General features: G+C 34.3%; 1 protein-coding gene across 1 annotated transcript; it reads left to right on the forward strand.

Annotated features, from left to right (window-relative positions):
• The first annotated feature begins 11,729 nt into the window (after window positions 1–11,729).
• LOC124832098 (uncharacterized) lies at window positions 11,730–12,804 on the forward strand. Its single transcript, XM_047306221.2, has one exon. The coding sequence runs from the start codon at window positions 11,915–11,917 to the stop codon at window positions 12,530–12,532; it is 618 nt and encodes a 205-aa protein (XP_047162177.1). The 5' UTR covers window positions 11,730–11,914; the 3' UTR covers window positions 12,533–12,804.
• The last annotated feature ends 13,478 nt before the right edge of the window (window positions 12,805–26,282 follow it).

Consider the following 26,282-nt stretch of genomic DNA (forward strand, 5'->3'; position numbering starts at 1 on the left):
TTCTTATATTCTCTCCTCTCGTCAGAGGTACTTGAGTCCTTAAGAGAAGGAGGTTTCTCAATCCTTAACGCGAGGTCAAGATCCATGCAACCAAGAACTATCTTTATGTTCTCTTTCTAATCCTTGAAATTTGTACCATTGAGGATCGAAACTGAATTTAAGTTGGCAGATATTGAAGCCATCGTAGTTGTATTTTGTACAAGAGAAACAAAGGAATTAAGCTCACACCATATATTTAAATAATGGTTTATCCCATCTCAAGACACCCAATGCTTCATCAATATCAAGTCTTTAGACAATAATATTAACTACTAGAGGTATATTGGTATAATGATCAAATTGATAATAAAAACATGTCCAATACCAAACTTATCTTTGGATTTATTTTATTATTGACACATAAAACCTTATAATTATCACATGTTACCATCAAAAGTGTGTGTATATAATCCGACTAAATATTAATCTTCCTTTAAGCCGATTAATACTCGATACATATGTATAAACACAAACATTTATAATTTCTTTATAAACTACCGGATAAAGAAGACTCATTTGGTGATTTGTTAATTATTAATAGCTCATCCAAAATTAGAAAACAAGACCAAAATTTTAAATTTTATTTGTTCTAAATTAATTATTAATTTTACTTTACTTTATTTCAAAAATTTATTTTAAAATTCATAATAGTCAAACTCAGATACTCTTAGATCGAAAACCATATCCGGTCACTCGAAAAGGATCTTCCAAAAAAGATCTATCCTAGATTGGGCTTAGGCCATTGCCCACAAGCCTCACAATGAGCTACCATTGGCGATAGACTCCATGATCAGAAACGCAAGTGTTAAACCTCACCGTCAGCCGTGAACAACCTTTGTCGTGACCACCACGACATTATCGCGTGACGAACCAACGTGATACAACATCGATGCGATGCAACTTTTGCAGATCTCGACCTGCAAACAAGGTCTACCATAAATTCACCATGACCTGCGATATCCACTACGACGGAGAACGAAGACCGCCATGACTAAGAGAAGAACACAAATGCCATTTCTTCTCTTCTCGCAATTGCGCCTCCCCACAATCCACCGCGATGTGTTTTCTTTAGATCTACTCGTCACCGCGACATAGAACCATGGAGTACACCTCTGAATCGCGAAACATAGTTGTAAAACTCCTTCGCACATCTAGTTTCTCACTGAGAGAAAATGATCGTGCTCCTTCATTAACCATATCTGTCATCGTGAAGCCTCCTCCACCTGCAAAAAATAGAACAACAACGAAGGCCATCATTATTGCGTCGAGACACACCTACAACCCTGCAAACCACCACCACTATTCGTGAAACCCCACCGCGAGTAGGAGTGCCTCCTTGCCACTAGACATTGTGTTATCACGAGTCGAAAACAAAGGTAAAGAGAAAAAACTGCGAACCAGAAGAAGAAAGCCAAAGGTAGCAACAAAAACACAAAACACAAATTAGGATTATGGTGGTTCGTGATTAGGGTTTGAAATTGTGGATTTTTCCCAATTTAGGTTTTTTATTCTAATTAGGGTTCTTAATTTGGGATTTTCTAGATGATTAAAATTCCAAAAACATAAATGCATTCTTAATTTCCAATTTCGATTCTTTAACATCAAGGCTCCGAAATTGGAATTTTTACTAATACTAGTTCAATAATATTAAATAATAGTAATTGAAGTTTCTGTTAACTTAATCTAAACCACATCATTTATTAATTCCATGAATCATAAAAGGATTTCATATGCAACATAATTAATTAAATGAAAAACCTCAAATATCATACACAAACCTTCTCATAAAATAGGAAAGATAAAAAGGGGTTTAAGCCAATTAGTTGATACCAATTGATGGTTTATTAATCACATATAAAAAATAATAGACATTAAACACTTACAAAAATAGAGTAGTTCCTAATTCTTTTCAGAGTAGATTGATCTTTGATCTTCCTTATGTAGAGCACCTTAGGTTCTTTCTAAGTTTTCTCTCATGATGGGGATAGAGAGAACCTCTTTATGTAACCTCTGTCGGTTACTTTTTCTAAGTTTCAATAATTTCAATTTGGCCCCTTCAACAAATTGAAGTTATTACTTGTCTACACAATAAATTTTTCATGACATATATGCCCTTAGTCATATTAACTTGATTAGATCACTTTATAATTGACTAATAAAATACAATGACCCTAACACATTTAATAATTTGTTATATATGTATGAATGACCTAAAATTGTTAAGAAGTTTAGTCATGTTTATGTTATGTTTTGAAAAACCACATTACACTTTTGAATCAATGTATTTATATCTTGGGTTAAATATATTTCTAACCACCACGCGTTTTTGGGTTTTGTCCCTCTTCCAAAAGTTTGTTCATTTTCATCCTCTTCCTTAAAAAACTCGAATATTTTGGTTTGCGTTAAATTTAATCTAATGTGGCTAACCTTAACAGTGACCTAAAGGTTGTCGCTACTGCTGCCGACAACCTTAACGGAAGAACAACACCACCCACCATCATCATCTAGAGAATCCGCTCCAACGATGCCTACCACATGGGAAAAGTCTCGCCGACGATCGACCCTCCCTCTTCAAAGCTCTCTGCTTGCGGCTTCTACACCTCTTTCTCTAAAACCGGGGAAAAGGATCACCGCGCAAAGCCTAGTGCTAAGCAACGATCCAGGTATGTCTCTTCCAATGATTGGAAAAGCCATTTCAAGAAGATGGGGCAACAAATATTTATATTCATTGTTGGTGGATCGACCAAATCTGAGGTTTGAACAGTACTTTGATAAAAAAAATTGTTTTCACTCTTTTTCCTTTCAGTTTTTTTGGTTTGACGCGGTGTTTAATCATCAGCTTAGGACTTGTCACAAGCTTACTGGTAAGGTGAGGAGGGAAGTTATTCTAGGGTCGTCTAGTATTGATGATCCTACATATTATATTACGGTATTAAAGTGTTTACCTTTTTCTTCAATTGAAGAATGTTCCTTGTATTGCAATTCGTTATAATTGTATATCGCCTTTCATCTTGTAGAAATTGAAGATGCTAACAACACATGAACCTTCATTGGATTATCTCCATATATGACTTCGCAAATTCACTAGGAGATGATCTTTTGCTTGTCTAATGTACGTGTTGTAACCATATTGTTTATTCTTTTAATGTAACAAATTCTTTTAAAAAATGTGCATATGTTAGGAATTTTCATTGGTTAGAAACAATGTTTTTGAAAGAAATTCTAGTAAATGTTATTCCTTGGAGGTACACCTTTGTTAAACAATCGTTTACAATAATTGGTTGCATTTGATACCAAAAAGGGAGTTTGTTCCTTCACTCCACGTATTTTTTGGGCCACCTTCAACATAATGGCTTTTTCGATATGTAATTTTAACATATGTCGTGTTGATAATTATCGTGTTGACAAGTGGGAGGGAGCGGGTGGGAGCGGGTCCATTGAGGGAGTGATTCGACGGGGAAGACGTATTTGAGGAGGGAAAGGCGGTCGATAGCGATGATGGTGGAAGCAAGGGTGTCGGTGGGGGAGAGGAGGGAGAAGAGGGTGGGGACGAGGTCGTGGGAGTGACAGTGGTGGATCCAGGGCATTGTGGAAGCGGGGTCGTCAAAGCCAAAGAGCTTGGAGATTAGGGTTAGGAAGGCGATGGAGAAGAAGTGGCGAGATTGGTCGGATGACCGAGGATAAAAAGAAGAAGATGTGGTGATTGTTGTGGAGAGAGTCAAAGTTTCTAAGTGTACAACGTGACACACTGTTAGTCACATCATATTAAATTTAACGTCGTTCCTTTTTTAGGACTAAAAATTTAAGTTTTTAATGGAGATGATGAAAATGAACAAATCTTTAAGAAAAGGACGAAACTCAAAAGTGCGTGATACTTGATAGATTAAAACATATTTAAGATCTTTATATATATACTTTTGAAAAATCCCATTATCTTTTAAATCAGTATAATTATATGTTTTAGTTATATATGATTTTTTTGTATATATATTTTTGATATTATAATTATATCTAAGATATTTGTATAGATGAATTATATGATCTTAAATATTAAATTTACGTTGTGTCTTTCTAATAATTGTATGTTATTAAAATAAGACGATATATAATATATTTAAATAAAATATAGTTGAATTGATCAGTAAATATGGATAAATCTCATCCAATCCTTTTTCTTTTATGATTTTTCTTATAAAGGATTAATTAGACGAATTTAGCACAGATAACTACAAACAATTTTATACTCTTAACGAATATAAATGCATAACGACTCATAAAGAATAATTATTTATTTAAGTCATTTCTTTTTTTTTTCAAAAATAATCACACAATATATTAAAAAGGTGATAAGCAACTCATAATATAATTAACTCTGATGACGCACGCTTTTTGACAATCATGATGATAAGGGGCTAATAGAAGGTATATAAACAATTATCACTATGAGTCAGTCATCTACATCCTTAAACACTTTTTGTTTCACAAATTTGATTCAAGTTTTTCTTCTGTGATTTATTTTTCTGCGTGGCATATATTTCTTTTAAAAAATGTCTATGTAGCATACTTTGCATTATATTTACATAAATAGCACACTTTTATTATAGATCAATCAAATTCTGACTTTTACTCTGGCAACTGCTGACTAAAATATCAACTGAAATTTGATCTCTGAAAAATCAAATTCTGAACTAGTGTTAATTTTTATTTCTATTGTACATTTTATCAAAATAAAAGGAGACAAACAATAAAAAAAATTATATAATGTAACGAGAAAATATAATTTATTTATTTGAATTTTGTTAAATTATACTTTTGAAATATATTTTTTATTTATTTTGTTTAATTTATATGATTTGTAATGAGAAAATATTTATTTATATGAATTTGTAATTTTTTTAATTTCATTTTTTTATATATAAACTTTGTTATACGTAATTAATTGAATTAAATAAATAAATTTTATATTCAGTTATATATTTTCATTTTATTATTACAAATTTTCTAATTAATTTGTTTCATAAAACATGAACGAAAATAAAATAAATTATATATATATATATATATATATATATATATATATATATATTTCATCTTATAAACATATCATATTTTGACAAAATTATATTATAAATAATTAAAAAATTATTAAATAATTTATAAAGACAAATTATTAAACATATCATTTTTTAATTTTTATTTCTGTCTCTTATCTTTTAATAAATGAAAATAAAAAATTTATTTCAAAAGTATAATTTAATAAAATTTAAACATGTAAATTCATATTTTTCCATTACAAAAACGTATAACATCTTTATTTTCCTTCTCCTATTATTTTAATATAATTCAAAATAAAAATAAAAATAAAAAGCAGTTCAAAATTTCGTTTTTCAAAAATCAAATTCTGACTAGTATTTTGGTCATCATTTTCAAAATGAAAGTCAAAATCTAGTTTTCCAAAACCAAATTTTGATAAAAAAAATAAAAAATTATATGGTGCACATTATGTTATACAAGGAATTAAAAAAAAAATGTTATACAGGAAAAAAAATCTTTCTTCTGTTCTCACAGTTAAAAACTTAAATACATCAAATTTTTCTAAAAAATTTAGTTTCCAAATTTAAAATTTGTTTAGTTTCTCTAATATTAAGTCAGACCCAAAAGTCTTAAAACATAGACCCAATCTTCTACGGCCTTTAGAAGACAAAATATGTTCAGCTGCAGTCACTGCCACGAGATAGTCTTCATTTAGAAAAAGAAAGAGAGAGAGAACGCGTGTTCTGAAAGCTTGGAGAGCAGGGATGCGAAGCTCTCTACTGTGGCATGGTTATGGCTACTGGAAGAAGAAGAAGAGAAGATTGAAACACAACTATAGAGAAGGTAAGAGCAAAACTTGAATCTATTAATCCTTTACTATAGAATTTGTGTGAGCAAAACTTGAATCTATTAATTCTTTACTATAGAATTTGTGTTTGTTACAATATGAAGGGGTTTAAACCCTAACCTTAAATAGGTTGGGGAAAAAGGGGAAAAGGGAAAATCTTAACCGATTACTACTGCAAAGTAGTAATCCTAACTGAAACCTAACTAAAATAACAAACTTCAACATCCTCCCCTTAAGTTGGATTGTGTATGTTCATTAATTCGAGCTTAGGAACGATAAACTGGAAGCGCACGCGGTGAGGGAGCTTCATGAAGATGTCGACGAGTTGTTCGTTGCAACGAATAGGTAGAAGATGAAGAAGATTCGCTTGAATCTTCTCACGAACAACGTGACAGTCGAGTTCAATGTGTTTAGTTCTTTCGTGAAAGCTCTGATTGTGAGCAATATGTCTAGCAAACTTATTGTCACAGTAAAGCGCAGCAGTAGTAGTGGTCTCAACACTGAGATCTTGTAGGATGTAGTGAATCCATTGAATCTCACAAATTGTGGCAACTAGGCACGATATTCTGCTTCGGTAGAAGACCTGGACACAGTACTCTACTTCTTAGTCTTCCATGATATAAGAGAGGATCCGAGGAAGATACATAATCCAGTAGTGGATCTCCTAGTGTTAGGACAGGTGGCCCAGTTTGAGTCACTGAAAGCCTTTATTTGGATATGAGAATCAGCAGCAAAGAAAAGACCTTGTGAATGGCTTGATTTAATGTACCTTAGCATATGCTGCAAAGCCCGATAGTTATACTCAGTAGGAGCTTGAACAAATTGACTAAGAAGATTAACAGAAAAGCATAGATCAGGTCTAGTATTAGTGAGATAAAGCAACTTCCCTATAAGTCTACGATAGGAGTTGGGATTGGCCAAGTAATTTTCTGTCTTGTATAAGGAGCTAGTGTCACTTAGAAATGGAGTAGTGCAGGGCTTGCATCCTAGCATTCCTGTCTCTTCAAGAATGTCCAATGCATATTTCCTCTGGCATAGGTGTATCCCCCTTTTAGATCTGGCTACTTCAAAGCCTAAAAAGTATTTTAGCTCCCCTAGGTTTTTGATCCGAAAGGCATGATGAAGAAGACCTTTAATGTGTTCTATTTCGGTGATAAAGTCTCCTGCCAGAATAATATCATCTACATACACAAAGAGAGCAGTGAAATTTGTGGATGTTTTCTGAATAAAATGAGAATGATCAGATTTAGATTGAATGTAACCAACAGAGAGAAGAAAGGATGATAGTTTATCAAACCTATTGTCTACTGGCCTGCTTCAGCCCATATAGAGATTTAGTTAGCCTACAAACCTGACCTTTTGTATGGATGTTTAGCCTTGGTGGTGACTCCATATATACCTCTTCATTTAGATCTCCATGCAGAAAGGCGTTATCAACATCCAATTGATGTAGATACCAATTTCTTGAGGCAAGCAATGGCAAGAAGAACTCTGACAGTAGTTAGTTTAGCCACAGGGGAAAAAGTGTCCAAAAAATCTATGCCTTCTTGTTGTGTGTAACCCTTAGCAACTAAACGGGCTTTGTACCTCTCTATGGTGCCATCAACTTTGTGCTTGATCTTGTACACCCATTTGCATCCAATGGAATTTTTTCCAAGAGGAAGTTGAGTTAAGTGCCAAGTGCCATTGTCTTGTAAGGCTTTTAGTTCTCTTTGCATTGCAGTGACCCATTCACTGTTGTCTTTTGCCTCATTATAAGATTTTGGCTCATTGTTGGCAAATATGGCCAAGGTGTACTTTAGGTGTTTTTCGGATAAAGAGTTATAAGACAAAACATTGGAAATAAGATAGGGGGTTTTGTAGTTATTTTTTGCATGAAGGTAACTGGATGAGGAATGATTGACCTGGTGTATGTAGTCATTTAGGTATCCAGGAACCTTTTTAACTCTGGTAGATTTTCTAGAATTGTGATCTTCTCTATCATTGGTGTGATATGTACCAGTGTCTTCATTGTTATCAGGCCTCTGTTCTGTATCTCCATTCTCCTCAAAATTATGAATTTCATCATAGTTTTGACCATACCAAAAAAATATTAGGTAAAACATTGTCAATCTCTTTCTCATCATGGTTGTTCTCATTATCTTGTGCATCCTTGTAAGGGAAAATATTTTCATAGAAAATAACATTTATGCTTAAAAATATCTCCCTAGTATTAACATCTAGTATAACATATCCTTTAACACCATTTTTATAACCTAAGAAAACACCTTTCCTTGTCCTAGAATCAAGTTTATGCCTGTTGTGCTCTAAAGTGGAAGCAAAACATAGGCAACCAAAGGTTTTTAAAGTCAGTAAAATATTGGCTGACAGTTCGCTCTCCTTGATTAATGGAGTGTATATCTTGTAGTAGGTCTGAAATCTTAAAATAGTCTCCTTTAGAAAATCTTTCTTTAAGTTCTTCCCACAAATCTTTGGCATTGTCAACATAGATGACACTATCTGCAATCTGGGTGGAAAGTGTCTTGATAATCCAAGATAAAACCATGGTGTCACATCTTTCCCAAGCATCAAACAAAGAATCAGTTCTTGGTGGCTTCTTGATACTGCCACCAATGAATTTGATCTTGTTTTTGGAGAGAAGAGCCCTTTCTAAATTCCTGCTCCAAGATGAGTAGTTAGTTTCATTGAGAATTTGGTAAATAAGAGTAGTACCTGGATTTTCTTCAGGATAGAGATAAAATGGGCTTGAAGGTTGAGTTGTGGGATCTGGGGTTTCCATCTTGGCAAGAAACGATCAAGAACTGTGTTGTACTTCTGATACTATATTAAGTCAGGCCCAAAAGTCTTAAAACATAGGCCCAATCTTCTACGACCTTTAGAAGACAAAATATGTCCAGCTAGAGTCACTGCCACGAGGTAGTCTTCATTCAGAAAAAGGAAGAGAGAGAGAGAACGTGTGTTCTGGAAGCTTGGAGAGCAGGGATGCGAAGCTCTCTGCTGGGGCATGGTTATGGCTACTGGAAGAAGAAGAAGAGCAGATCGAAACACAACTACAGAGAAGGTAAGAGCAAAACTTGAATCTATTAATTCTTTACTATAGAATTTGTGTTTGTTACAATCTGAAGGGGTTTAAACCCTAACCTTAAATAGGTTGGGAAAAAAGGGAAAAGGAAAAATCTTAACCGATTACTACTGCAAAGTAGTAATCCTAAGTGAAACCTAACTGAAATAACAAACTTCAACATCTAATTTGAAACTTAGCTTTATTACGAGAGTTGATGTTGTTAAAATTTTTGCTAACATAAATAACATTTTGTTTGCTTAGTTTTAATGTCTTAAAAAAGCTAAATTTACGGAAAAAAATGTTTTAAAATACAATTTCTAGAATAAGCTCCCATTTATTTTCTTACAAGTATTTTCTTAAAGTGTATTTTGTTTGGATTATTTGTGAAACAAGTAAACACAGTTTCCACTAAGCAAATGTATATTTTCATGGAACTTAGTTTCACTTAGAAAAATAAAGAAACTTAATGCTTAATGGTGAAAACAAAGCATGTTGTTTTTGTGTGATGATATCTTTTAGGCTGATAAAACAAACAGTTAATATAATTACAAAAAACAGTCATCGTAATTAAGGATTATTTATTATTTAAGTATAAAGTTATAAAAAAAATGTGATTCTAGAAAAGCAGTTGTGAAAATAATATTACGTTATTAATTTTCATTTAACTGATCAACATATAAGTTTAAGAAGAAAATACATTGAAATTAAAATATTCATAATTAGCATTTTTTATCGTTTTATGCTACATTCGTGCTAATTGTAAAATTAGTTTAAAATAACAAATAAAATATTCAGAATTAGCATTTATTAGAATTTAATAATGGAAGAAAAAGAGTTTTAGAATTTGTCTTCTAAAAGGGACCTACCCTTAATTACGACACCTCATATACCCTTCATTACAGTGGCACGTGCTCCCAAACTGTCAATGACACGACACAGTTTCCTGTCCTTCACAAGTCTTACGTGTCAAAACAAGAAAAGTCATATAATCTAGAGTCCCCTTTCGGCACTTTGTGTGACGTGTCGTTTTCTCATTCGTCTTTCACACCACTGTCCCCTTTCCTTCCTTGTGTAATCGGTTATTTTATTGTTTCTCTCGCTCTCGCTCTCCTTCTCTCTTTTTTTCCTCCGTTTTCTCTTTCTTAAAGCACAAACCTTTTTCACTTTCTTCCCTTACCCACCTACGTTTCCTTCAGATCCAACCAATTCCATCGTCACCAGGGATACCCTTTTGTCTATTCAGCTTTATCTCACTCTTCAACTGTGTCTATCTTTGGTGAAACCCTTCTTCTGCTCTCTATGCCATTCCTACAGGTACGATTCGCCGTTTCCTGATTCAAAGCACGCGTTTTTTTTTTCTGTTCCGGTGATTTTGATTGTGGGTTTCCTTTTTTTCTTTTTGGTGAATTATGGGTGTGGAGAATTTTATGGGATTTTGGATCTGTGTCTTAATTCTTTATTGGAGTGTTTGAATTTGGTGTTTTGGGTAGATCTTGTGGTTTTTGTTGTGGGGGTGTTTGTGGATTTTACTTGAATTGAGTTCATTTATGCGTTGATTGTTAGTTGGGCGGATCTGGTCTCTATAGGGTATTGGTTTTGTTAGTTTTGGGTTGTTTACAAATTGAATTGCGGGAGAAATAAAATGGCGTTTTGTGCTCTTGTATATGCAAAATCAACAATTCAATAACAGTGAAGATAACTAATTGGCGTCATGTTTGGCGAGTGCTTTTTTAGGCCAGCAATTGAATCTTGCATTTTCGTCTTTCATTAAGGGACAAGCTAGGTTATGTATGTTTTAGTTAAGTGTTTGTTATTTCATTTTGGATTTAGGTTGTTAGGTGGATGTGGAGTTGGTGGATGGTGAATTGATAATGAATTGGCTAATGATATCTAAAGTGAATGATTACATTGCGATAACGAGTTTACCTGCTTTTGAATCATTCTTTATTTTTTTATTGAGGACTGATATAGAATGAAATGTGTGACCTATAGATGTAACTATTGTCCATTAAAATTAAATTTCCATCCGTCCCAACACTTTTCATTTCTCAACAAGTCATTACGGTATACAATTCAGTTCTCGATGCAGTATTTACTCTTAAACTTGGCTCAGTCTTGTTGCCATTTTACATTTTTCATGAATAAAGTAATTTTGTTAGTCTTAAAATGTGTATAAATGCATTGTTTCTGAAGATTTTAGTCTAACCAAGCTCAATATGACAATTCAAACTTGGTCGTTCCGCTTGATTACGTGTTGTTTATATCTTTGCGCTACTCTATTAATATTCAGATGTTTAATTCTATACTTCATAGTGAAATTTGATTTGTTCTTGAGACATATTCATGTTGTTGTTGGTTTGTGTGTTTCCTTTTGCTGTTCTAGTATCTTTATTTATTTGTTTTGGGCTGTGTATGATTCTCTATCTGTAAATGAGTCGTGTCTCTTTGTTTTTGTGAGCACTTACAGATTTTGATGATTCGCATGCTCTTTGTAGCTTACTCTGCAGTTGGGAAGGGTGTACCCGAACACGAGTGTAATTGCAGCATACGGATTTATTAATAGTCTTGTAGATCTGTTGGCTTTTTCAGGATGGGCAAATGCAAGGGTTGTGGGAAGTTAGGAAGAATGAGGCCAAGTCATATGAGTGCTTATGAATTTTCTCTGATGCTGGCTCCTGTTGTTTCTGTTTGGGATTGCATAGTTCGCAAAATGAGGTACTCCTACAGACCTGAGTGGGTGTAGTGGTTGGCAACGTATCAATAGTATTAGTCCTGATACTTCAACTAATTAGAACATATTTAGCATTACAATTAGGGAAAGAGTGGAAAAGTATTACACAAAAAAAATGTATACAGCTCTAAAGAAATTCACTTGAAGGATCTCTCAAAGACATCACTTTAGTATTTACTATTTAGGTGCAGTAAATTCTATGGATACCATGGCATGTAATAAAGGGCAACATGTGAGAAAAGCGAAGAAGAAGCAGGTGAAAGACGAATTGGATCGTCTGAAACAGGCTGAGAAGAAGAAAAGGCGCTTGGAAAAAGCACTTGCTACTTCTGCAGCCATTATTTCTGAACTGGAGAAAAAGAAACAGAAAAAGAAAGAAGAGCAGCAGAGACTCGATGAAGAGGGTGCTGCTATTGCTGAGGCTGTTGCTCTGCATGTTTTACTTGACGAAGACTCGGACGATTCCTGTAAGGTTGTGATAGATAATGGTGGGTGCAAGACCTGGAACTGCAACCGAAATCTCGGCATCTCTGTGGGTGGAGAAAGTGGTTGCTTCCCTCATCTAGATGGTGGCAGATGGTCTTTTGAAAGAGTGGGTTGGGTCTCTGATGCATACAGATATGGTTGCAAGTGGGGTGGTGGTGAAAATGGAGAATGGTCATTCTCATCAGACCCTTTTGAGAAAAACGTGAACGAACCACTATATGAAGGTGCAGGATGGGGACCTGCAGGTTTCTCTGCTGATCTCATAGCAGCACAAGCAGTTTCAGCTCTGCAGATTGCTGAGGAGGCAGATGAAGATAGGATTCTGTTTTAAGTTTTAAGGGCATGCATGTTGAGGTGATAGAAATTAAGAATCATAGAAACTAAGAATAACTGTTTGTGGTGGTGACTGGATGAAGTCTTTTGCTGCTTTGATTGAAGATATATATGCGTGTATATATATATATGATGTTATAACTATGAGTCTTGTCCATGTCAAACACTTTCTGCTTCAGTTGGGATTGAAATGTTGCAGCAGTGTGACCAATGTTTTATTATTGATTATCTTTTAACTTTATGTTAATGTGAGGCTTCTAATTTCCTGTTTGGAGTGACTTTTTGAACTGATTTCGAAAAATACAAGAACACCAGTGGACCCTCATCATTAAGATACTACTGCCATGTGCCTCTTGGATTATGTTATCACTTTCAGGATTTCATTTTGATAATGACATGACCTCTCCCCTCTGTAATCTCTCTAATATCATACAAAGTGGCTTTAATCTGTATATTTTAAATGCACGTTGCTTTTCTTCATTTTATAATTTCTCATTTTTAGCACTTTGGGATTACCATTAAATTAAGAATAGATTACTGAGACTAATTCTTTATGGTGAAATTTGACCTAAAAGGATCCCATTTTTAATTTCAAAGGAGGAACTAAAATGGATGGTTTGGGATAAAGCTAAGCATTTTGTTTTCACGGGTCCACTCTTGCATGTGCCAATTTTAATCACTGTCCATTGGAAGTTTCGTTCAATGTTCGTACCTAAGGAAATTTCTTAGTGAGCGATTCTTGAATATTCATTGATATTTATTTCTATGACTAGTTTTTATTTAACAATAAGATTTGCAAAACAAGAAAAATAATTTGTATAACGTAAAATGCGTTTTTAGTACCAAAGACATTGATACAAATTACTTATCTTAAAAAATAATGATGACTTATATTTGAAGAAACAAAAATTATATTTTAGAAGTGATATTGAGTTAAAAATAATGAAACTCGATTATTTTAATAATTAAATGATTTTATTATAAATAGTTTTGGTATAAACGAGTTTTATTTTTCAAAACATATTATTTTTCTAGAAACTACTTTTCTAGAGTTTTTCGTTTTCTTTCTAAGGGTTCTTGTACCCAGTTTATTTGTTTGAAGATTGAAGACCGTTTTATGGGTTTTAGTCTTCTTTTAGGTTATATATTGATCAGTGGTTCTAACGTTGTACCCTGATCATGATTCTATAGGTGTAGATAGAACTTATTGAGTTGTGAAAACCGAATAGGATTTTCTAGAGCATTTGATCATCTAAAAAGGTAAAGTAAGATAAATACCTCTTTTTTATTATGTAAATGATTTGATAATCTGAATTGGTATGTTGGAGTTGATTAAAGAAATATGGCTAATTGAGATTTTGTTGTGTTGTAGTATAATTGTTTGAACTTGATCTATACATGTGATTTTTGATATTAGGAGATTGTTGCAATGAATGCTTGTGTGTATTGGCTGTTTTAATCACTTGAATTGTTGTAATTAATGTCATAATATTGGTCAAGACTTGATGTTTAACCTTGATGTAGTGAAAGGTGAGAGCTTTGAATAGTTTTGGGTCAAATTTGGGAGGTTCTAATAGGTGAATTTCCAGAAGAGTAGTTTTGGAGAGAAAATTGATGTTTGTGGTTGGTGTCTAGGCCATTTAAGACTTTTGTAGCCTTTTAGTTCAACTAAATTCAAGGTGAAATGTTTAGAATTTGATATGTGAGTTTAGAGTTTTGATTTTGGTCAATAGGTTAGTGTGCATGCGTTGATGGCTAGGAAATTAAGGGGAATTGGGCTGATGTGAATTGGATAGCTAGTACAGCAGATTGCAAATTGAGAGCAAATTGGATCCGTTGTCCACGTCAATTGTGCAAAACCGAGAAAGGAAGAATTCTTTATCTGGTGCATTGTATCTTGCAACCTGTTAGGTAAACCCAAAGAGAGTGAAATCCAGAAGCAACAAGTCACTTATCAAATTTTGTGCATCTGTCCTAGTAGGATTGGACCAATCAGGAAACCCCAAGAGAGTGAAATCCAAAAGCAACAAGTCGTACATGAAGTCTCCACAAGATTGGGACCAGAATGTGCACCAACTGTGCTTATTTCCCTTTTGTAATTGTTTTGTTCATTTTAGATTTGCAATAGGTTTTTGTGTTAGCTTTCTTTTAATTTCAATGTAAAAGGCCATTCAAAGTCCAAGTGTTTTGGAAGAGTCCTTGGTGCTCTTTCAACTCTTGGCAAAACTTTTCTTGCTTGTGTTTGAATTTTTGTTTTTCACGTGTTTAGGTATACTTAGAGTCTGAAACTAGAGTCTAGTTTTTGTCTTTTGTGAGTCATGTCCATTGATTTTAAAATTTGATTTTAATTTGAGGGTTAATTAGTTAGCCTAAGACATTTCTGACAAGGTAAGACTTGATACTTAAGCAACCCTTGTGGTTCACCTCTCTTACCTGGGATGTGTCTAAGTGAAGCTTATAACCCTTTAGATTAGAAAAACTCTTAAGAACAAAAGATGTCAAGTTATAGGTCTTATAGGAGTAGTAATTTTAGTTTTGACCATCCAAATTCTTTCAAAAATACGATTGAAACACTTGAAAAGTTTAGGAAAAATTGTACCTTTTGGGAAATGGATAGGATTGAGTGCGAAATATATAATCAATCTAAAAGGGAACTTCCATTCTTTGGTAAAGATATAAGTGCATTAACCTATTTAGGTTGGGAAAAGAAAATTGGTGTTCCTAGATTATACATTTCTAAATTTGAAGGAAATACAAGAGAGTGGTGGGATAAAAGGAAAATTAATGTTAAACAAGGTAGAAAATCCCCCATCCATGATTGGAGTGAATTAAAAGATTGAATGAGAAGAACTTATCTTCCTCCTTCGTTTGAGAGAAATCAAGAGGTTAGGAGGGGTCATTAAAGAGGGCAAGTCATTTATTAAAAATTTAAGTGGGTTTACTCGTAGGGAAAATGAGTTTAGACAAAAACTTCTGATACTCTTAGATGAGACCAGTAAAAGAAAAATTGAGAGAGCACATAGGAAATTACAAGAAAGAATAGAAAGGTAAGAAGAAAAGAGAGAAACAGAAGAGCTTGAGAGAAGAGAAGAAGAAAGAAGAGAGCAAGAGAGAAGAGAATAGGAAGAAAGAAGGAAAGAAAAAGCAAGAAGAAAATAAGAGAAAAGAAGAGAGCAAGAGGATAGAGAAGAAGAAAGGAGAGAAGAAGAAAAGAAAAGAGAAGAACAAAAAAGAATAGAAAAGGAAGAATGTGAAAGAAGAGAAAAAGAAATGGAAGAAAAGAAGAAAGTACAATTAAAGGCAACAACTCTTCCAACAATTACAATAGAATCAAGACTTTTAAGGAGAGATTTTCTATTCTTCAACTTTTCTCCATTTATTTTTAAGTTTTCAAAATTCTACTTTTCTTTTAAAGAAATTATCACTCCATGTTTTAAAATGTTACAACTTTCAAAATGTGGCAATTCACTTGAGTTATTGTTACCTCTATGGTTACAACTCACTCAAAACAAAAATAAAATTTGAGAAGAAATAAGACATCTTAATATTAAGAAGCCTTCTTCCAAACCTATTTGTCTATATATTTTGTTGAGTCAAATAAATCTAATTAGAGATATGTTTTATGCTTATTATAGATTGACATTTGATCCATAAAAGATTATTACGAAGCCAACAAAAATAAGTCCTCGTATTATAGACGAACAATCATATTTAAGGATAAATCTGGGACGATGACTTGGACCTAAGTCCACCAATTAATCAAAATCCAATTACTAGAAGAATGACAAATAAGGCTTCACAATGACCTTGAAAATAACCTAACATCTCTTTGCACACTTGGGAACTCTAGGAGCATCAGCAAGCCATCACGGCCATATCAGCACAAGGAGAAAGGTAGAAAGCTTCAAAGACCAAGGAAGTCCCAGCCGGGTAGCGCTGAGCGCATACCCCAGGGCACTCAGCGTGGCCGTCTGGCGCACGTGTTTCATATGCACGTGAAGCTTCTAACACCTGCTTTGCACCCATCCACGTGGCAGGAGATCCCCATATTGCACTGATGATCAAGCTTTGTAATCTTCTTCGATCAAGGGGTGAATCTTCTATAAATTCACCCACCCTGTATTGTATTGAGGACTTTTGAATGATATGAGTAAAACTCTGCTGCCTTGAAGCCAGTCCTTTACTCTGCCTGAAAGTCGGTTCCCTGAGCTTCTCCTTTTCACTCCTCTAGCTTCCTTCCGGGATGGAAGGCCGTTTGAACTAGCTCCGCTTTCACCGATAGCTCTTTCATCCATCAAACATTCCACTGAATTCATCTACTTTCGCTGCTACTTGGACATCACCGAACAACCTTCAATCCAATCCGCTGCTTCTTTCTCTCCTATGGCTAGAACGTAACCTTTGAGGAAAGGGCGGGTGAGGTGATGCGAAAGAGAGAAGGTGCGAGAGGAAGGAAAAACTCATGGAGGAAGTGTGAAGTGAGGGGCAAGGTTAGGGATGGAGAAGACTGTTAAGGTTAGGGTTTGAGGGAAGGACATGTTTGGTTACACTCTGCTCTGTTGCTAGAATCTGTCTTTCATGCGGCCGACAAAAGATGAATTCAAACAAAATATCACTTTTCATATTCTATCTTTCAAATATTAAAAATTAATAAAATTTTATATGAACTTATATTTAAGAAAATATAATGCTAACTTAATACTTTACTCATTTGAAGCCTAATATATATATTTATTTATTTTCGGATGAGTTATATTTGTTAGAAAGAAAATGTAGGATATAATTTTCTATTTTAGATATATTAAATGATTTTAAGACAATTCCTTGAGGTTGAAATGAGTTTCTTTGCCCCGTTGGTGGATGGGCTTAGGTAGTGTCTAGGGTTAGAGGAAAAGGTTATAAAACCTGTTTTTGGCGGGAGACTTTGATGCACATCTTCTGCCGTAAGAAAACAAACCCTAGCTTCATTCTTTTTGGAGAGGAACCGAGAGGGAGATCGAGCAAGAGACGGGGAGCATCACACGAAGCCGTGAGAGGAAGCGTGATCACCAGTTCTCTACACTCAAAACCGTGAGGAACCAGGTAAGGGAAATGGTTAAGAATTTATCATATATGTATAGGGTTTTGGGTTGTTATGTTCTTGTAGCATGTTGTACTTGATGTTGTTATTGGTGGTAAGTTATGTATATGTTGTGTTGCTATTTATGATGAGTTTGGTGTGACTCATGGGACTTGTAGCCTTAGCTTCCTTCTAGGTTTTGAGGGTAGTAACGGTGCTATGTGGAAGTCTCGGTGGAAGAAGAGTTGATCCTGGAGTGGAATGGGGATTAGGTTTATAATGTTGGTTGAGAGGAGGAACTGGAAATCAGGTAGTGAAGAAAGTATTTTGATGATTGTGTCAGGAAAACTTTGTAATGTTATTTTTCTTTCAATGAAGATTCAACTTCTTTTTTAATTTTTCTATTTGATGTTAGCTTTAACTATTTTTTATTCACAAGTAACTTTGTTGCGAGCTCTTAGATTACTAAAAAAATTAACTTGTAAATAATCACTTCTTCTAACGTAAGTATTTAAATATTATATAACTATTTTCATTACATCATGTAGGTGAAACCCTAAACTTTTTCTACAACAAAGACGGATGAATTTTTTTCCGAAGGATCTTAATACATACATACTTCCTTCCTTAACAATTCGAGTCCGTATAACCTCCTTGAGTAATCATGGATGGAGAGAGCTAATGTATCCTGTAACTTGGATAACCAAATTCATGTAATATTGTAACTTGAAAACCAAATTAATGTATCTCCTTGAAAGTGTGAACACATAAGTAGTAGTAGATATTTTTTTATCCAAGATCATTTACAAGTTAAGTAATTCTTTGAAAAATTCAAATCCGCCTATCTTTTTCGGCTCAATGAATTTTCATCCCTAAAATCGTTGGTTCTAAGTCATTCGTATCAACCTTTTTAGCGGACTGTACCTTTAAGTTTTAGATTTAAGCTTTTTTATCACCATGTTATTCACATACAATAAGATGATAAAATAATTTTTATCATACCTATTATACTAGGTACAATTGTTTGAACTCAGTGAACAAGAAATTAAATTGTTTACAACAACACTTTGGTGCCAGCTTTAGGTTGTACAAAAATTTGGTCAACCTTCAAATCAAGTTTTATTGTTCTTTAAATATATCTATTCTTAAAGTTCTCTATGAGAAAAAATAATTTACACATCTAATTTCTCAATATGTAAACCAAATACAACACACGTGACAAAACAACTCTGATTATTGTTATCAATATAACAATTAGCAAAAATATATCATTGAAGTCATTGTCTTCTTCTAAGCATATCCCTTTACTACCAATATATCACAATATCATTCCACTTTATGGTTGTTATCTCATTTGATCTTATAGACCCATTTGCAACCTCTTGAGAATTTTCCATGTCTTACATCTATAAGAAGCCTTTATTTCTTCTGTTTAGTCGTCATGCACAAAGAATCATTTGAACCATTTAGTTTCTAGAAAATTTGAAAATTCTCCTTTTACATTTAGAAGATAATACAAAGTGAAAAATGTCAAATATATTTTAGCAATGAGGCTCACAATAAATATGATACAATACATTGACTTCACGCCTGTTTTTATGCTAAAACTTTCAATGATCATAAGACAACAATACTCTATGCTCTGGGGATTCCGAATAATTACTAAAGAAAATTTTACTCATCGTGTAACAATAAATACTTCTTAACACTTCCTCGACTTGCTATACATAAACCCACTTGACCAAAGCCATATCAAAACTTTGCATGATTCTTGCAAAACTTGTGATGGGTTTTGTTTCAGTATATAAGTGAATAGGGCCGAAAGACACACCTTTCTGTTATTACCTTCTCTTCTTTCTTGTGTCTAAATCGTTTGCTCCAACTTCTTCAAGTCCAAGCCGAGTGGTGGGTACTTGCTAAAGGCACTCCGAAACGCTCAAGTTAGATTTTACTCAATGAACTTAATTCACAATTAAATGTCAAAACTCAATTAAGCTAACCTTACCTTTGTAGCTTACCCCTATATTTATAGGTAGCTTGTGGATCTTAAATTGATGTTGGCCAATAACATAGATATTTTGTGGACCTTAAATTGATGTTGGCCCAATACACTAATGTTTGCGTTGGCCCAATTATAGTCCAACACTCACAGGCCCACTTCACCTCCTTACCTTATAATTTAATGTATAAATCGATCAGTCTTGAATATACGTAGAAAATCATTCGGCTACAATGTCGTGTCTGTCGTCGATGATGACTTATTGCGTAACTTACCAATCAGATCCTACAATATACCATACACATGCTCCCCAAGTCCGAGCCAATCATGATTGACGATAAGACTTATAATTATCACAAGCATTGAACCTGGCTCGAGGCATAACCCCGTAACCTTTACTTTTGTTGCCATGTAAAAAATTTACATGTTCTTGCATCCATGAAAAAAATAATGACAAAATTTGTGAACCGTTGGATCAAGATTTTACACCATTGGATGGGTATTTTTATTTCCCGCGCTTTGGGAAGTTGCAGCGTCTTGCAAAAGAGTCCATTGGATCAACCTTCATCCTACGATCCCCAAGTTCTGATGATATCGACAATGCTTCTTTTCATTAGCGTTTCTAGGTGTAGGCTTCTTCTTGACCGGGGGAAGGAGCTCAAAACTAAGGGTCTCTTCGAGAATTCTTTCCCTAGGTGCATTGAGAGCGGTATAATGATTAAACTTGGGTGTTCGAGAAAAGTCCTTAGGGCGAGGACTCCCACCTTTGTCATTATTGTCGAACGGTTGCTTGCCGCCCACCCCCCGTAGAGGCCTCTTGTTTTTGCTTCTTCCATAATAGTTGTCGTGAATAGAAGCAAACCAGCTGACCGTACGGTTTGCAGATGTATTGGTGAAGGTATGGCCATACTGTTTGCTATCCTTCCTTCCCGACCATCTGGATTGACGGGGTTGGATGCGGGCTGGTTGCGACTTACCCCCTGGCCAGCCACACTTGGACCCTCCCCACGATCGGGATCCCTCTGGGCCGTTGGAGCTACGGATGCCGAATGCTGAGCGGACTGCTGATGACAAGCAGCTACATGCTCCGCCCGTAGTGTTGCAATCTCCTCCTCGTGCTTCCTCTACACTCCTAACAATTGTGCTTGCAGCTATGCCTGCATATCTTTTATCAATTCCCTTGTACTCTACTGCTCCTCCATGTTTCTCGTGGTTACCATTGGGTTTCTTCGGCTATTCTCGGGCCTCAAGGTGGGCACCAAAATGTTTCAGTATATAAGTGATAGGGCCGAGAGACACACCTTTTTGTTATCACCTTCTCTTCTTTCTTGCGTCTGAATCACTTTCTCCAACTTCTTCAAGTCCAAGCCGAGTGGACACCACTCTTTACCCAAAAACCTTAAGACAATCGGTTAATGGGTCTTTCACCTTTATATACTACTCTACTTTCTCATTTCTATCCAAATGTGGGACTTAAACTCACACTTTGTTAAACTACTCTCACACACGAAAAATATTTTTCCCTGAAGTATACTGCGCTACATTCATTGATTAAAATAAAAGCTATTAATATAGCCACTTACAAGACGTCAAATAAAAAATAAAACCAGCCCCTAAACAGAAATGCCAAAATATCTTCCTAATAATCTGACTTTTAAAATAACAACTCTACTACCTGGTTGCTACACTGCAACCCAACCTAGAAAAATAATAAAAACCACCTACTTCCTGCAACATTAGACAAAATAAAATTTATAGCAAAATTACAAAAAAGTCCTTTTTTTAATTTAAGTTTATTTAACAAAACTCTCAAAAACTTAAATTTTTTTCTTCTTCCATCCCGATCAACTTTCTTAATTCTTGAAAAATTGCTGCCAACTTTAAATTCTTCACCTTCTACACTTGTCAGTGGAGTTATAAGTGTCATTTAGACTCTGAAATTTTGGCCTTACAGTCTTCTTCTTCATCATGTTAAAAAAGGGTTAAATAAAATTAAATTAAAAAAAAAAGGTTAAAAGTGTAATTTTTTATTGTGTTAGTTTCAGGGGATGGGGATATTTTTCCGTTGTTTAGTTTTTATATTCTTGTACGTAACAGTTTTTATTCTATTTTGTGTGGCTATTTTAATGGTCTTATTCAATTAATGAAAGGTAGCGCATTATACTTCAGATAAAAATATTTTTCGTGCGTGAGATTAGTTTAACAAAGTGGTATCAGAGCTTTATGCTTTGAGTACCTAGAGAGAAGAGAGAGAGAGAGAAAAGAGTCAAACATCGTGAGGAGAAAAGTGAGTGCTTGAGTTTTGCTTTTTTGTGAGAAATGACAAAGGTAGTCAACGGAATGAGTGTGACACAATTGTCAGAAAAGACCAATTACGAAAATTGGTCTTTGTAGATGAAGGTTCTTCTTGGATCCCAAGATGTACGGGACATAGTGGAGAACGGGTACAATGAACCCGCGGATGATGAGAATCAGACATTGAACCAGACTGTTGCACTGAAAAAGACACGAGTGAAAGACAGATTGACTTCATATTTTTTGTATAATGTAGTGGATGAATCTAGATTCGAGAAAATAGCTAATGCAAAGTCAACAAAAGAAGCATGGAAATTTTGAAGGTGGCATACAAAGGAGACCCACTGTTGGGTTTATCAAGGAGGAAGTTCACGGGGGAGATACAAACACCAATGACATCTGAGTCAAACTATATAAGGGATTGACGCCACTCTTTACCTAAAATCTTAAGACAATAGGTTAATGAGTCTTTCATCTTTATATAATGCTCTAAGTTTTCATTTCTATGCAATGTGAGACTTAGACTCACACTTGGATTCCACGCTCAAGTCAGATTTTACTCAATAAACTTAATTCGCAATTGAGTGTCAAAACTCAATTAGGCTAGCCTTACCTCTATAGCTCATCCCTATATTTATAGGTATCTCGTGGACCTTAAATTGATGTTGGCCCAATAACATAGATATTTCGTGGATCTTAAATTGATGTTGACCCAATTCACTAATATTCACGTTGATCCAATTATAGTCCAATACTCAGAAGCCCACTTCACATGCTTATCTTATAATTTAATGAATAAATCGACCAGTTTTAAATATAAATAGAAAATTGTTCGGCTATTACGTCGTGTCTATCGTCGGATCCTACAGTATACCGTACAGGTTTCAAATACAATGACATAATGTGATTAGAGAAGATGGGCATTGCTTAGACAACTCATTGACCAGATACTATTGTTGTAAAAGCTGACAAAAGTAGAATAAAGATCACGAACAATATATTTCCTGAGGCGTGTAGATCACTGTCCTTAAGGACTTATCTGCGGTGTATTGCGCAAGCCCCCCAGGATACAACAGGAACTTCTCAGAATTTCTGAGAATCTCAGAACTAGCAAGGATCTCTTAGAGAGAATAAATAAACCCAGAATATTTTAAGGAATAAAAGACAAGAGAGAAAACAAAAGAATAATTAGAGAATGAGAGGAAGAGAAGAGTGTGAAAAGATGTGTCTTTGAAATGGATGAAAGTACTCTATTTATAGAATGAGAAACCAAAGAAGATTGGCCCAAGGCCCAAGGCTAACGGGAAAATCCCATGCCTTACGGTTTCCACGTTGTTCTATTTACTGAGTGAATCCCGAGTCTTGCAAATCAAATATATGAACGTTACACAAAAGAAACGTTGGCAGCCGAGATACTTGGAAGCACGAAAGCTGCCAAGAACGTGCATATTAAAACATGAGATATTTTGCAATATCGAAACTGCTCTTATAACAACTAGACAGCTAGAGTGATTAATGACCCAAGAAAATAGGAAAGAATCGGCCAATTTGTGTTCGATAAAATTGCATATTGTAGCTTTTGAGCCTATGATTTCATTTGAACCAGTGCTTCTCTGATGCTCTGTTTCCTGTCATGCCCACTTATTCATGATGCTTTTCTCTTGAATTCAGGGTTGAAAATCTCAAAAAGTTTAAGAGTGGTGATGATTGTCCTACGTTGGTTTGTACGAACGTGGCTGCTAGGGGTAGACTTTGATGTAGATCATGTTGTGATGTTTGTTTGTTTGACTTCCCCTTGAATTATGTGAGCATCGTATCTATTAATTTATTTAGTGGCGCATTAGGTCAGAGTACCTTCTTTCTACCTTCCCCTCTTGATATTCTTTTTCCTTTCTATTTTAGATTGACTACCTTCATCGCACAGGTAGTATTGCTCGTATGGGTGCAAAAGGTAACAAATTCTTATATAATTTAATTTAATCAGTTTATCTCAATCGACAATCCTGATCTTTATTTTACAAGCAGTGTTTTTGCCTTAGTATTTGTAAATTGGAAGCTGCAGATAATGTTCTCAATCACCAAATCTTATAGTTGAAATTGCTTATAAACTAAAAGATAAAATTGATTACTGTGTATTTGATTTTGAAAACCTGCATGCAGCATTTCTAACTGCTGTAAAAAATTGGTCATTATATACCGAAGCAAAGAAAGGAAGAGAAAGATCTTGATGTGTATCATATTGGGTTTCTTCTATTTTGTACATTAGACATTGCATTATGAGTGTTACAAATATGTAGCTGTAGTTGGAAGATCGAAAATGCTCTTTTCTCATGCAGGGAAGGTAACAAGTTTAGTTGCTAAAAGGGACTTGGACTTGGCCAGCAAAATAAAGGAAGCAATAAGGAACAATGAGAGTTTGGAGGCTATCACAAAAGAAAGTGTTCGAAGGGACACTACAAGGACCCAAATCACAGAGCAGAAGGGAAAGGATAGAAAAATGGTTCAAGTTTCAAAAGTCAAGGGCAAATTTGGTAGTCATTCCAGATCTGGAAATAATGGATCAGGTATAAAATCTGGCAAAGCTTCACCAGTCAAATCTACGAAAAAAGGGATTAACGTTTCAAAATCTGGGAAATCTTCTAGGGCAAGTAGCACCATTAGAAAAGGTTCTTCAGATAAGATCCATGAAAAATAGTTATCAGAATTTTCTTTAGGATAAGGTTTAATTTTAGTATCATGTGTTAGACTTGGTTGTTATGCCTTTGAAATTTTGATTTAAATGAGAATTTTGTCTTTTAGATAAAATAATTATAGTATAATGTTCTTTAATTAACCCTAGCTTAGTGTAGTGAGGTAAAGGTTTAGTTTATATGTTTTATGTGATATGTAAATTAATTGAATAAAATTTAATATTTGTGGAATGGAAAATTAAGAAATAAGCGATTCTGAATTACTTAAATAGAAATAATTTGTGGTGTGTGGAAAAGGGTTCGAACTAGGGATGACAAAAAAATCCGCGTCCGTCGATATCCGCAGATAAAATCTGCGACGGATAGTTGATACCCGCGGATATTTACTATCCGCAATCCGCGGGTAGCGAATATTTTAATACCCGCTTATAAACGGGTCAGGTGTGGGTATTATACTATCCGTACCCGCAGATACCCGCTACCCGTAAAAAATAAAAATAAAAATTTAATTTATATTTTATTAAGTTAAATTTAATTAAAATTAACATTAACTTATATTTTACAAGATTAAATTTAATTAAAATTGAATTTAAATTTATATTTAACTTAATTTATATTATATTTTATATATTTTTTGTAATTTTATTTAAATTTTATTTTAATAATTTATTAAAATATATTTTTTTAAAATATTTGCGGATATCCGCGAATATCCACGGGTATCCGTGAATTTTAAAATACCCGCGGATATTTTTTAAGTGGGTATCCGTGCGGATAGCGGGTCGGGTTGCGGGTAGGCACTATCTGTGCCCGACCCGAGCTGTTGCCATCCCTAGTTCGAACACTCCGTAGGACACCCCTTAGATTTTATTATTTTATTTTTTTTATTATTATTTTTAGGTGGTCAATAAAGCCCAAAAAGGAGCTGCAATAATTGAAAGAGGGAGAGGGGGTCTTAAGGTCACGGGAGCCAAATCAAGCTGAGGATTCTTGTTCCTCTTTCCCTTTATCTTATTCTCTCTTCTCATTTTTATTCTTCCTTGCCTAGAAGCCAAAAGGCACTATGACGCTCAAGTTAAGTATTGCTCAATGAACTGTTTATCATAATTCAGTATTTGGGATTTAATGAAAACATAAATATCTAATTGATATCTTATTATTCTGTTGTTGAACTACTAGCCCAATATCTTTAGAGCTGGCCCAACAGTAATAAAACCTTTTACATTTGTTAACTTTCGCTTGTCGTGTTAGGTAGACCGAGTGATCCCGAATGTCGTCGTTTGGTTCATGTAATGTACCCTACAAAAGTTATCTAGATTTAAAATTTTAAATATGAAAACAATATTATTTTTTATAATAAAGAATTAATTTTTTCTACATTTTATTATTGAGAATATTATATATATATATATATATAATTGATTTATATATAATTGATTTGGAGACACAAAAGATATGAGAAGGAAAACAAATTGATTATTCTTTACCACACGTATTTGGTTCTCCTATGTAATGTATGACTGTCAAGAAAAAAAACAAACATAAAGTCTAGAAATAATATATTCTTAACCTATTGTGACAATGTGAAGGAGTATCATCTATGAGATCTCATTGTCCATAAATTGTTGCTAGTAAGAATGCACTTTTTGTAAAAAATGAACTAGACAAATGACAACTTTAAGAAGTACAAAACCATATTACAAAT

This window comes from Vigna umbellata, chromosome 4 (genome assembly GCF_029865625.1).
Source record: "Vigna umbellata cultivar VRB3 chromosome 4, Vumbellata_1.0, whole genome shotgun sequence".
NCBI lineage: Eukaryota > Viridiplantae > Streptophyta > Magnoliopsida > Fabales > Fabaceae > Vigna > Vigna umbellata.

Coding starts and splice junctions, on each gene's coding strand:
- LOC124832098 (XM_047306221.2), top strand. CDS start 11,915: ATGGATACCATGGCATGTAATAAAGGGCAACATGTGAGAAAAGCGAAG.